The 14,306-nt window shown below is 43.4% G+C and overlaps 1 protein-coding gene across 5 annotated transcripts in view; it reads left to right on the top strand.

Moving 5' to 3' along the window:
- LOC132385078 (palmitoyl-protein thioesterase ABHD10, mitochondrial-like) overlaps nt 1-14,306 on the top strand; it is a 148,505-nt gene that overhangs the window by 42,708 nt on the left and 91,491 nt on the right. For all 5 annotated transcript variants that reach the window (XM_059956797.1, XM_059956798.1, XM_059956799.1 and 2 more), the window contains one exon: nt 7,280-7,417. In XM_059956797.1, coding sequence (XP_059812780.1) covers nt 7,280-7,417 — 138 coding nt within the window. The remainder of the gene's footprint in view (nt 1-7,279; nt 7,418-14,306) is intronic.

Genomic DNA, 14,306 nt, shown 5'->3' on the forward strand with positions numbered 1-14,306 from the left:
CTAATTGTCAGCAAGGAGGATATGCAATCAACAATCTGCACAGATTGTGGTCTTCTGGTTAGGAAGTCGAGGATCCAATTGCAGAGGGAGGTACAGAGGCCCAGGTTCTGTGTCTTATCAATCAGGACTGTGGGAATAATGATGTTAAATGCTGAGCTATAGTTATCAAACAGCATCCTGACATAGGTGTCTGTATTGTCTAGGAGATCTGAGGCTGTGTGGAGAGCCATTGAGATTATGTCTGCCGTTGACCTGTTGTAACGATAGGCAAATTGCAAAGGGTCCAGGTTCTTGCAGGAGTTCGTTCTAGTCATGACCAATCTCTCAAAGCATTTCATCACTGTGGATATAAGTGCTACAGGGCGATAGTCATTAAGGCAGCTCACACTACTCTTCTGAGGCACTGGTATAATTGCTTTTTGAAGCAGGTAGGAACTTCTGACCATAGCATTGAGAGATTGAAAATGTCCTTGAATACTCTTGCCAGTTGGTTGGTACAAGTTTTCAGAACCTTACCAGGTACTCCATCTGCTGCCTTACAAGGGTTCACCCTCCTGAAATCTGCCTCTAACACAGAGATCACAGGATCACCTGGTGTAGTAGGGATCGTCACAGCTGTAGTTATATTCTCCCTTTCAAAGTGGGCATGAAGGCATTGAGCTCATCTGGTAGTGAAACATAGCTGCCATTCATGCTATTGTGTTTTGCTTTGTTGGAAGTAACGTCGTTAAACCCTGCCAGAGTTGATGTGCATCCGATGTCGCCTCCAACCTTGCTCAGAATTGTTTCTTAACTCTTGAAATAGCCCTCCGTGAGTCATACATGTTTTTCTTGTACAGACCTGGATCACCAGACTTAAATGCTTCAGATCTAGCCCTCAGCAGACAACATACCTCCTGGTTCATCCACGGCTTTTGGGTTGGGAATGTACAGCGTGTTTTCATTGGCACACAGTCATCCACACAGGTTTTAATGTAGTCGGTAACAACTGTGGCATACTCATCCAGGTTCGAAGGTGAATCCCTGAATCCACCAATTCGAAGCAGTCCTGTAAGCGCTCCTGTGCTTCCCTTGTCCAAACCGTCTTTGTCCTCACTGCTGGTGCTGCAGTCTTCAGTCTCTGCCTATACTCAGGGAGTAGAAGTACAGCCAGGTGATCAGACTTCCCCAAGTGAGGGTGTGGAATAGCACAGTAGGCATTCTTGATGGTTTAACAATGGTCCAGTGTGTTGTTTCCTCTGGTATTGCAAGTGATGGTAATTGCTTAGTGATTTTTTTTCCAGGCTGACCTGGTTAAAATCTCCCAAAGCGATGGTGAAGGCGTTAGGGTGCTCTGTTTCGTGCATGTTGATCCCATTGCTCAGATCATCTAAAGCCTGACTGACATTGGCCTGAGGTGGTATGTGTGCTGCTACCAAAATGATCCCGGAAGTCTTATAGACAATAGGTGCAGGAGTAGGCCATTCGGCCCTTCAAGCCAGCACCACTATTCAATATGATCATGGCTGATCATCCACAATCAGTACCCCGTTCCTGCCTTCTCCCCATATACCTTGACTCCGTTATCTTTAAGAGTATCTAACTCTTTCTTGAAAGCATCCAGAGAATTGGCCTCCACTGCCTTTTGAGGCAGAGCATTCCATAGATACACAACTCTCTGGATGAAAAAATTTTTCCTCATCTCTGTTCTAAATGGCCTACCCCTTATTCTTAAACTGTGGCCTCTGGTCTGGATTCCCCCAACATCGTGAACATTTTTCCTGCCTCTAGCATGTCCAATCCCTTAATAATCTTATATGTTTCAATCAGATCCCCTCTCATCCTTCTAAATTCCAGTGTATACAAGCCCAGTCACTCCAATCTTTCAACATGACAGTCCCGCCATCCCAGGAATTAACCTCGTGAACCTACGCTGTACTCCCTCAATAGCAAGAATGTCCTTCCTCAAATTTGGAGACCAAAACTGAACACAATACTCCAGGTGTGGTCTCACCAGGGCCATGTACAACTGCAGAAGGACCTCTTTGCTCCTATACTCAACTCCCCTTGTTATGAAGGCCAACATGCCATTAGCTTTCTTCACTGCCTGCTGTACCTGCATGCTTACTTTCAGTGACTGATGGACAAGGACACCTAGATCTGGTTGTACTACCCCTTTTCCTAACTTGACATCATTCAGATAGTAATCTGCCTTCCTATTCTTGCCACCAAAGTGGATAACCTCACATTTATCCACATTAAACTGCATCTGCCCACTCACCCAACCTGTCCAAGTCACCCTACATTCTCCTAACATCCTCCTCATATTTCACACTGCCACCCAGCTTTGTGTTATCTGCAAATTTGCTAATGTTACTTTTAATCTCTTTATCTAAATCATTAATGTATAATGTAAATAGCTGCGGTCCCAGCACCAAGCCTTGTGGTACCCCACTAGTCACTTCTGTGGTAGGTAAATTGGATGGCGCTTAATTGCAAGATGCTCAAGGTCTGGTGAACAGAATTCATGGTCTTGTTCATGGTCTTCTGCTACTGTAGCCCATCCACTTTAAGGTTTGACATGTGTGTTCAGAGATACTTTTCTGCACACCACTGTTGTAGTGCATGGTTGTAAGACCATAGGAGCCGAATTAGGCCAATTGGCTTGTTGAGTCTGCTCCGCCGTTTCACCTTAGCCGATCCAATTTTTCTCTCAGCCCTAATCTCCTGCCTTCTTCCCCCTTTCATGTCCTGACTAATCAAGAATCTATCAACCTCTTCCTTAAAAATACTCAATGACTTGGCCTCCACAGCCACTTATGGCAACAAATTCCACAAATTCACCACTCTCTTGCTAAAGAAATTTCTCATCTCTGTTCTAAATGGATGTCTTTCTATTCTGAGACTGGTCTTAGACTTTCCCCACCATAGGAAATATAATTTCTACGTTCACTCAATCGAGACCTTTCAACAAAAGATGGGTTTCAGTGAGATTCCACCCCCCCCCCCCATCCACATTTCTCTGAATTCCAGTGAGTAGAGGCCCAGAGCCATGAAATGCTTCTCATATAATAAGCCTTTCAATACTGGAATTATTTTTGTGAATCCCCTTTGAACCCTCAATGTCACCACATCCTTTCTTGGATAAGGGGCCTAAAGCTGCCCACAACACACCAAGTGAGGCCTAACCAGTGCCTTATAAACCCTCAACATTACATCTTTTGAGTTACTGTAGCCTTCCTGTCAGCTTGAGCCAGTCTGGCCATTCTTCTCTGACCTCTCTCATTAACGAGACATTTTCTCCCACAGAACTGCTGCTCACTGGATGTTTTAGTTTAGTGGGTTTTTTTTTTGCACCATTCTCTGTAAACTCTAGAGACTGTTGTGTGTGGAAATCCCAGGATATCAGTAATTTCTGAGATGCACAAACCATCTCATCTGGCATCAACGATCATTCCGCTCAGATCACATTTCTTCTCCATTTTGATATTTGGACTGAGCCTCTTGACTATGTCTGCATGCTTTTATGCATTGAATTGCTGCCACATGATTGGCTGATTTGATATTTGTATTAATAGGCAGCTGTACAGGTATACCTAATATGGTGGCTACTGAGTGGACAATCTGCGAAGGCTCTCCAATTCTTGGTGTGTAATAAGCTTTACGTGTGTGTGTGGTGCTATACACAAAACAGAAGCTTCAAGGATCCACTAGCATAGCAGTTCTATTATCAATAACAGAAGCCAGAGACACAAGTTCAAATCCCATCACAGCAGCTAAAAATTTTGAATTTGCTTCGTGGACAATTAAGTCTGGACAATAAATGTTGGGTTTGTCCAAATCCAATGAATGATTGCAATAAAATATACAGAGGAAGGCACAAGGCATATTAGGCTATCAATTGTGGACTTTCTCTTTTGTGTTTCAGCTCATGGCTTTCACTCAAAGCTTTTGTATCTCATATCTGCTTGCATTTATATAGAGCCTTCAAAAAAAGTTGAAACCGGGTGATAATGAGGGCCTTGTGAATCAAAACGGGATTCTGTTGTATATGTATGAAGAGCAACAAACAATCTGTTGGAGGAACTCAGTGGGTGGCGCAGCCTGATCCACTGAGTTCCTCCTGAATATTGTGGCTCCATATTTCAGCATCTGTGGTCTCTTTTGTCATGAGAAATCTCTGAGAATGTGACAAAGCACATTGATGAAGGTAGAGCAGTGGAAGTGTTGTATGTGGATTTTAGTAAATCGTTTCCCATTCAGAAAGTCAGGAGGCATGGATCCCAGGGAGACTTGACTGTGTGAATGCAGAATTGATTTGTCCATAGAAGGCAGGGGGGTGGTAGTAGGTGGAGAGTATTCTGCCTGGAGGTCAGTGACCTGTGGTGTTCCACCAGGATCTGTTCTGGGATCCCTGTTTTATCCCTGTTTCCTTTATATAAAGGAGGATAGTAAAAGCTTCTTTAGGTATGTGAAGAGGAAAAAAGTAGTTAAGACCAAAGTTGGGCCCTTGAAGACAGAAACAGGTGTATTTATTATGGGGAACAAGGAAATGGCAGATGAGTTGAACAGGTACTTTGGATCTGTCTTCACTAGGGAAGACAGAAACAATCTCCCAGATGTAATAGTGGCCAGAGGACCTAGGGTAACAGAGGAACTGAAGGAAATTCACATTAGGCAGAAAATGGTGTTGGGTAGACTGAAGAGACTGAAGTCCGATAAATCCCCAGGGCCTGATGGTCTGCATCCCAGGGTACTTAAGGAGGTGGCTCTAGAAATTGTGGATGCATTGGTAATCATTTTCCAATCTTCTATAGATTCAGGAACAGTTCCTGCTAATTGGAGGGTGGCTAATGTTGTCCCACTTTTTAAGAAAGGAGGGAGAGAGAAAACAGGGAATTATAGACCAGTTAGCCTGACGTCAGTGGTGGGAAAGATGCTGGAGTCAATTATAAAAGATGAAATAGTGGCATATTTGGATAGCAGTAACAGGATCGGTCTGAGTCAGCATGGATTTACGAAGGGGAAATCATGCTTGACTAATCATGGAATTTTTTGAGGATGTAACTATGAAAATGGACAAGGGAGAGTCAGTGGATGTAGTGTACCTGGACTTTCAGAAAGCCTTTGATAAGGTCCCACATAGGAGATTAGTGGGCAAAATTAGAGCACATGGTATTGAGGGTAGGGTACTGACATGGATAGAAAATTGGTTAGCAGACAGGAAACAGAGTAGGGATTAACAGGTCCCTTTCAGAATGGCAGGCTGTGACTAATGGGGTACCGCAAGGTTCGGTGCTGGGACTGCAGCTATTTACAATATACATTAACGGTTTAGATGAGGGGATTAAAAGTAACATTAGCAAATTTGCAGATGACACAAAGCTGGGTGGCAGTGTGAAATGTGAGGAGGATGTTAGGAGAATTCAGGGTGACTTGGACAGGTTGGGTGAGTGGGCAGATTCAGTTTAATGTGGATAAATGTGAGGTTATCCACTTTGGTGGCAAAAACAGGAAGGCAAATTACTATCTAAATGGTGTCAAGTTAGGAAAAGGGGAAGTACAACAAGATCTAGGTGTCCTTGTTCATCAGTAAACTGAAAGTAAGCATGCAGGTACAACAGGCAGTGAAGAAAGCTAATGGCATGTTGGCCTTCATAACAAGGGGAGTTGAGTATAGGAGCAAAGAGGTCCTTCTGCAGTTGTACAAGGCCCTAGTGAGACCCCACCTGGAGGATTGTGTTTAGTTTTGGTCTCCAAATTTGAGGAAGGACATTCTTGCTATTGAGGGAGTGCAGCTTAGGTTCACGAGGTTAATTCCCGGAATGGCGGGACTGTCATGTGTTGAAAGATTGTAGCAACTGAGCTTGTATACATTGGAATTTAGAAGGATGAGAGGGGATTTGATTGAAACATACAAGATTATTAAGGGATTGGACACACTAGAGGCAGGAAAAATGTTCCCAATGTTGGGGGAGTCCAGAACCAGAGGCCACAGTTTAAGAATAAGGGGTAGGCCATTTAGAACAGAGTTAAGGAAAAACTTTTTCACCCTGCGAGTTGTGGATCTATGGAATGCTCTGCCTCAGAAGGCAGTGGAGGCCAATTTTCTGGATGCTTTCTGGAAAGAGTTAGATAGAGCTCTTAAAGATAGCGGAGTCAAGGGATATGGGGAAAAGGCAGGAACGGGGTACTGATTGTGGATGATTAGCCATGATCACAGTGAATGGCCTACTCCTGCAAATATTGTCTATTGATTTTTATAAATTACTTGGATGAGGAAGTGGAAGTGTGGGTTAGTAAGTTTGCAGATGACACGAAGGTTGCTAGAGTTGTGGATAGTGTGGAGAGTTGTTGTAGATTACAATGGGACATTGACAGGATGCAGAATTGCGCTGAGAAGTGGCAGGTGATGTTCAACCTGGAATATTCTGAAATGGTTCATTTTGAAAGGTTGAATTTGAAGGTAGAATACAGGGTTAATGGCAGGATTCTTGGCAGTGTGGAGGAACAGGTGTCTCGTGGTACGCATCAATAGATTCCTCAAAGTTGTCATGCAGACTGGTAGAGTTGTTAAGAAGGTATCTGGTGTGTTGGCCATCAGTATTTTGGGGACTGATTTCTTGAGTCAGTGCAGGTAGTTAGTAAGGTGCAAAGTTACAATGAAATAGATTGTGAGGCCAAGAATCCATCTTATTGTACTAGGGGAACTGTTTAATGGTCTTACAACTGTGGGATAGAAGCTGTCTTTGAACTTGGTGGGACGCGCTTTCAGGTTTTTGTATCTTTTGCCTGATGGAAGAGGGGAAAGAAGAGAGAATGTTTCAGCCTTCACTTTTCACTGATTCTTTAACATTTCTGGTACAAAGTTCAAAAGTTCAAGTAAAATCACCATATATTACCCTGAGATTCATTTTCTTGTGGGCATTCACAGTAGAACAGAGAAATACAATAGAATCAGTGGAAAACTACACACAAAGACAAGCAACCAATGTGTAAAAGGAGGTTGTGAAATCAGTTCATTGTTGAGGTGAGTGAAGTTAACCATGCTGTTTCAGGAGCCTGATTGTTCAGGGGTAATAACTGTTCCTGACCTAAGGCACCCATACCTCCTTTCCAATGGTAGCAGTAAGAAGAGAGCGTGGCCTGCATGGTGAGGGTCCTTGATGATGAATGCTCCTTCTAGATGTCCTTAATGGTGGGGAGGACTTTACCTGTGATTGACTGGGCTTTGAAAAGTTTGTTTTTGGAAAAAAAACATTATGCCTCAGTTGGCTCTCCTCTGCCTCCAACTTTTCAGATTCTGGTGGGCTCCAGCATGGGAGGATGGCTCATGTTACTGGCTTCCCTTGCCAGACCAGAGAAAGTAGCTGGAATGGTTGGCCTAGCAACAGCTGCTGATCACTTTGTAACTGCGTTTAGACAGCTTCCCGCAGAGGTAAGTGAATCCGCATTAATACTTGCATGATATAAAGGAGATCTGGATACTGCGGAGTGCCACTGGTGTGGATTGAGGGGTAGATCTGAGAGACAGGTTCTCTGGTTATTATCATTCACCGCTGTGTAGTCCAGTTGCAATAGTGACTGTTTTTCCAAAGTGCTTTAGAACATCTTCAGATAAAATATAAAAATCTTTATAAACACAAGAGATTTTGTGGAAATTAGAAATCCAGAGCAACACATACAGAATGCTGGAAGAAGTTACAATTTATAGCAATTGTATGTCTTTGTACTATACTTTTTCCTCGAAACAAAAAGTTTCATGTAATTTCAATCAGTGATAATAAATCTGGTTCAGTCTGGGCTCCTTCAACATTTCCTTTAGCGCTGCCACTGGAACATGACATGCTCTCCTGTCTACAAACTACAGCAACATCTCTACGTGCTGAACTAACTTATCTCTGCTGGAAAACCCTTCTAATCACAGAAGTCCTTTGTTGATGGGCTATTACATAAATCTAATCACAAGTATATTTAAAGCAACACACACAAAATGCTGAGGAACTCAGCAGGTCAGACAGCATCTGTGGATGGAAATAAACAGTCCATGTTTCAGGCTGAGATTCTAGAATCTCTATAATTTTTTCACATTTTTCTTCCTTTTTCCACTGGAAATTGCAGTGAATCTGAAACCTTAGACCTTTTTGAAGAGTGCACTCCCAAAACACTGCAATCTTGTAATTCAGCTGCTTTGTTTTTAATCAGTGCCACACATAGGAAGATCAGTCATAAACAGAAGAGATTATGCTGATACTGAAATTCTGAAGCAGCACACAAAGTGCTGGAGGAACTCATCAAGTCAGGCAGCATCTATGAAGGGTCTTGGCCCAAAACTTAGACTGTTTATTCCTCTCCACAGATGCTACCTGACCTACTGGTTTCCTCAAGCATTTTGTGCATGTTACAAAATAAATTTTTGTGGCCACGTTTCACCTTTCTAGAAATTCAGCCACACACTTGTACTCAAGTTTTCAGTGAAAAGATTTCCACATAGGACATGAGTGGAGACATTGTTTTGGCCTTGTAATAGTGCTGCAGAGTGTGGCCTCAGGAATCAGCTCATGTTTTGAGGTGTGCCTGTCATTGGATATTCATGTTTTCATGTTTTAATTGACAATCATGTTTTAATTGTGCTATTTCTGGAGGAAGCTCTAGCACAGGACTGGGGAACCATCTTTAAAGGTTAAAAAAATTTTAACGATTAGCTTTATTTGTCACATGTACATCAAAACATGCAGTGAAATACGTCATTTTGTATTGGGGTCAGCCCACAAGTGTTGTCATGCTTCCGGGAGCACCAGAACATGCCCACAACTCACTAACTCTAACCGTACGTCCTTTTTGGAATGTGGGAGGAAGCCAGAGCACCTGGGGGAAACCCATGCAGTCACAGAAAAAACATTCAAACTGTTTACAGGTAGCAATGGGAATTGAGCCTTGATCAGTAATTGCTGGTACTGTAAAGCGATGCTCTTACCGCTATGCTACCAGGCCTTGGGTAGATCCCCTCATGAGCAATGATCTTTGCATCATCACTGGGGATGGGAGACGTTCCGGAGGATTGGAGGGTTGCAGATATTGTTCCCTTATTCAAGAAAGAGAGTAGAGATAGCCCAGGAAATTATAGACCAGTGAGTCTTTCTTCAGTGCTTGGTAAGTTGATGGAGAAGGTCCTGATTAGGCAGGATTTATGAACATTTGGAGAGGTATAATATGATTAGGAGTAGTCAGCATGGCTTTGTCAAGGGCAGGTCATGCCTTACAAGCCTTATTGAATTTTTTGAGGGTCTGACTAAACACATTGGTGAAGGTAGAGCAGTAGATGTAGTGTATATGGACTTCAGCAAGGCATTTGATAAGGTACCCCATGCAAGGCTTATTGAGAAAGTAAGGAGGCATGGGATCCAAGGGGACATTGCTTTGTGGATCCAGAACTGGCTTGCCCACAGAAGGCAAAGAGTGGTTGTAGATGGGTCATATTCTGCATGGAGGTCAGTGACCAGTGGAGTGCCTCAGGGATCTGTTCTGGGACCCCTTCTCTTCTTGATTTTTGTAAATGACGAAGTGGAGAGATGGGTTAGTAAATTGCTGATGACGCAAAGGTTGGTGTTGTGGACAGTGTGGAGGGCTGTCAGAAGTTACAGTGGGACATTGATAGGACGCAAAACTAGGTTGAGAAGTGACAGATAGAGTTCAACCCAGATAAGTGTGAAGTGGTTCATTTTGTTAGGTCAAATGTGATGGCAGAATATAGTATTGATGGTAAGAGTCTTGGCAGTGTGGAGGATCAGAGGGATCTTTGGATCCAAGTCCATAGGACATTCAAGGCTGCTGCGCGTGTTGACTGTGTGCTTAAGAAGGCATACAGTGCATCATATACAAAAAAAATCAAAGCAATAGTGATCATGTACAAAAATACAAAATTGAAGCAATAATGATAAGTGTGGACACCGAAAAGGCATTTGATTTCGTTGATTGGAATTTTCTTTACAGAGTTTTACATAGATTTGGTTTCCATAACACAATTATTAAAACTATACAGACACTATATGACAATCCTACTGCTAGAATTAGAATCAATTGATATTTATCAAATAGTCTTACCCTAGAAAGGAGCACGAGACAGGGTTGTGCAAGGTCATCACTACTCTTCGCATTATATCTGGAAATATTAGCTCAATACATCAGACAAAATGAAGATATCAGGGGAATTACTATTAAAAGGATAGAGCATAAATTGGCTTGTTACGTGGATGACATTTTGATCTATCTAGGGCAACCAACATACGCTTTACCTAAATTGATGCCGTCCTTTGAATGATATGGTCAATTATCAGGATAAAAGATCAACATAGATAAAACCCAATTACTTTCATAAATCTGTAGCCCACCAAGAGAAATTGAAAGTAGATATCCCTGGGCATGGCAAACAGAGTCTCTCAAATATTTGCGCATCATTATGCCAAAAGATTTGGCAAAATTATCAGCCTATATATAAAAAAATTAAGGAAGATATAACAAGATGGAACCTAATTCCTTTTTTTAAGTCTCAGTTTAAGGACTATTATATCTCTTTCAGATCCTACCAATAGAGATTAATCAAACTCAATTCAATGTATGGAACAAAATGTTACCAAGATATATTTGGCAAGGTAAAAGGCCTAGAGTTCATCTCAAAACTTTGCATTTAGTCAAGGAAAAGGGGGATTGGGACCTATCTTCTCTTAGAGATTTTAATTTTGCAATCCATGTTGACTGTTCTTAATCAGACCCTGTCTATCCAGATAATTATATATACCATCTCTAAGAATACGTTCCATTAATTTACCCACCACTGACATCAAACTGACAGGCCTATAATGGCTAGGTTTACTCTTAGAACCCTTTTTAAACAATGGAACCACATGAGCAATACGCCAATCCTCTGACACCATCCCCGTCTCTAATGACATTTGAAATATTTCTGTCAGAGCCCCTGCTATTTCTACGCTAACTTCCCTCAAGGTCCTAGGGAATATCCTGTCAGGATCCGGAGATTTATCCACTTCTATATTCCTTAAAAGCGCTAGTACTTCCTCCTCTTTAATTGTCATAGTTTCCATAACTTCCCTACTTGTTTCCCTTACCTTACACAATTCAATATCCTTCTCCTTAGTGAATACCGAAGAAAAGAAATTGTTCAAAATCTCCCCCATCTATTTCGGCTCCACTCATAGTTGTCCACTCTAATTCTCTAAAGGACCAATTTTATCCCTCACTATCCTTTTGCTGTTAATATAACTGTAGAAACCCTTTGGATTTATTTTCACCTTACTTGCCAAAGCAACCTTGTATCTCTTTATTGCCAATTGCCGATGGGACATCTCGACTTCACTGCACCCTGTTCCAATTCCAACCTCACTCCTTCCGAACACTCTGCTCTCCGCTCCCTCCGCACCAATCCCAACCTCACTATAAAACCTGCTGATAAGGGGGGAGCTGTTGTTGTCGGGGGTACTGACCTCTACCTGGCCGAGGCACAGCGACAACTCTCTGATAACACCTCTTATTTACCCCTTGACCATGACCCCACTAAGGAGCACCAGGCCATTGTCTCCTATACCATCACCAACCTTATCAGCTCTGATCTCCCACCCACTGCCACCAAACTCATAGATCCCACACCCTGCACTTCCGGTTTCTACCTCCTACCCAAGATCCACAAACCTGCCTGTCCAGGTAGACCTATTGTCTCAGCTTGCTCCTGCCCCACTGAACTCATTTCTGCATACCTTGACACTGTCTTATCCCCCCTTGTTCAATCTCTTCCCACCTATGTTCGTGACACTTCTCAAGCTTGGAATTTTTTCAATGATTTTAAGTTCCCTGGCCCCCACCGCCTTATTTTCACCATGGATGTCCAGTCCCTATATACCTCCATCACCCACCCAGATGGTCTTGAAGCTCTTCGCTTCTTTTTGGATTCCAGACCTAACCAATTCCCCTCTACCACCACTCTCCTCCGTCTAGCGGAATTAGTTCTTACTCTCAATAATTTCTCCTTTGGCTCCTCCCACTTCCTCCAAACCAAGGGTGTAGCCATGGGCACCCATATGGGTCCCAGTTATGCCTGCCTTTTGGTTGGCTTTGTGGAACAGTCCATGTTCCAAGTCTATACAGGTATCCGTCCCCCTCTTTTCCTTCGCTACATCGACAACTGCATTGGCGCTGCCTCTTGCACGCGTGCTGAGCTTGTCGACTTCATTAACTTTGCCTCCAACTTTCACCCTGCCCTCAAATTTACTGGTCCATTTCCGACACCTCCCTCCCCTTTCTTGATCTTTCTGTCTCCATCTCTGGAGACGGCTTATCTACTGATATCTACTATAAGTCTACAGACTCTCACAGCTACCTGGACTATTCCTCTTCCCACCCTGTCTCTTGCAAAAATGCTATCCCCTTCTCACAATTCCTCCGTTTCCACCACATCTGCTCTCGGGATGAGGCTTTTCATTCCAGGATGAAGGAGATGTCTTTCTTTTTTAAAGAAGGGGCTTCCCTTCTTTCACCATCAACTCTGCTCTCAAACACATCTCTCCCATTTCCCGCACATCTGCCCTCACCCCATCCGCCCGCCACCCCACTCAGGATAGGGTTCCTCACCTACCACCCCACCAGCCTCCAGGTCCAACATATAATTCTCCATAACTTCCACCACCTCCAACGGGATCCCACTACCAAGCACATCTTTCCCTCCCCCCCCCCCCACCCCTTTTCTGCTTTCCGCAGGGATCGCTCCCTACATGACTCCCTTGTCCACTTGTCCCCCCCATCCCTTTCCACCGATCTCCCTCCTGGCACTTATCCTTGTAAATGGAACAAGTGCTACAGCTGCCCTTACACTTCCTCCCTCACCACCATTCAGGGCCCCAGACAGTCCTTCCAGATGAGGCGACACTTCACCTATGAGTCGGCTGGTGTGGTATACTGCATCTGGTGCTCCCGGTGAGGCTTTTTATATATTGGTGAGACCCGACGCAGACTGGGAGACTGTTCCGCTGAACACCTACGCTCGGTCCGCCAGAGAAAGCAGGATCTCCCAGTGGCCACACATTTTAATTCCATGTCCCATTCCCATTCTGATATGTCTATCCATGGCCTCCTCTACTGTCAAAATGAATCCAAACTCAGGTTGGAGGAACAGCACCTTATATACCGGCTGGGTAACCTCCAACCTGATGGCATGAACATTGACTTCTCTATCTTCTGTTAATGCCCCTCCTCCCCTTCTTACCCCATCCCTGACATATTTAGTTGTTTGTTTTTTTTTGTCTCTCTCTGCCCATCACCCTGCCTGTTCTCCATCTCCCTCTGGTGCTCCCCCCCCCTTTCTCCTGAGGCCTCCCGTTTCCCTTCTCCAGCTCTGTATCACTTTCGCCAATCACCTTTCCAGCTCTTAGCTTCATCCCACCCACTCCGGTCTTCTCCTATCATTACACATTTCCCCCCCCCCCCCACTACTTTCAAATGTCTTGCTATCTTTCCTTTCATTTAGTCCTGATGAAGGGTCTCGGCCCGAAACGTCGACAGTGCTTCTCCCTATAGATTGTGCCTGGCCTGCTGTGTTCCACCAGCGTTTTGTGTGTGTTGTTTGAATTTCCAGCATCTGCAGATTTCCTTGTGTTTGCTCGTATCTTTTAGCTTTTCTAATTTCTTTCTTAAGATTCTTTTTACATTCTTTATATTCCTTGAGCACCTCATTTAATCCATGCTGCCTATATTTATTGTAGATCTCCCTCTTTTTCCGAACCAAGTTTCCAATATCCCTTGAAAACCATGGTGCTCACAAGCTTTTAACCTTTCCTTTCAACCTAACAGGAACATAACAATTCTGTACCCTCAAAATTTCACCTTTAAATGACCTCCATTTCTCTATTACATCCTTTCCATAAAACATATTGTCCCAATCCACTCCTTCTAAATCCTTTCGCATCTCCTCAAAGTTAGCCTTTCTCCAATCAAAAATCTCAACCCTGGGTCCAGTCCTATCCTTCTCCATAATTATATTGAAACTAATGGTATTGTGATCACTGGACCCAAAGTGCTCCCCAACACATACGTCCGTCACCTGACCTATTTCATTCCCTAACAGGAGATCCAACACTGCCCCTTCTCTAGTTGGTACCTCTACGTATTGCTGCAAAAAACTATACTGCACGCATTTTACAAACCCCAAACCATCCAGCCCTTTTAAAGAATGGGCTTCCCAGTCTATGTGTGGAAAATTAAAATCTCCCACAATCACAACCTTGTGTTTACTACAAATATCTGCTATCTCCTTACAAATT

This window comes from Hypanus sabinus, chromosome X2 (genome assembly GCF_030144855.1).
Source record: "Hypanus sabinus isolate sHypSab1 chromosome X2, sHypSab1.hap1, whole genome shotgun sequence".
In the NCBI taxonomy this organism is placed as follows: Eukaryota; Metazoa; Chordata; class Chondrichthyes; order Myliobatiformes; family Dasyatidae; genus Hypanus; species Hypanus sabinus.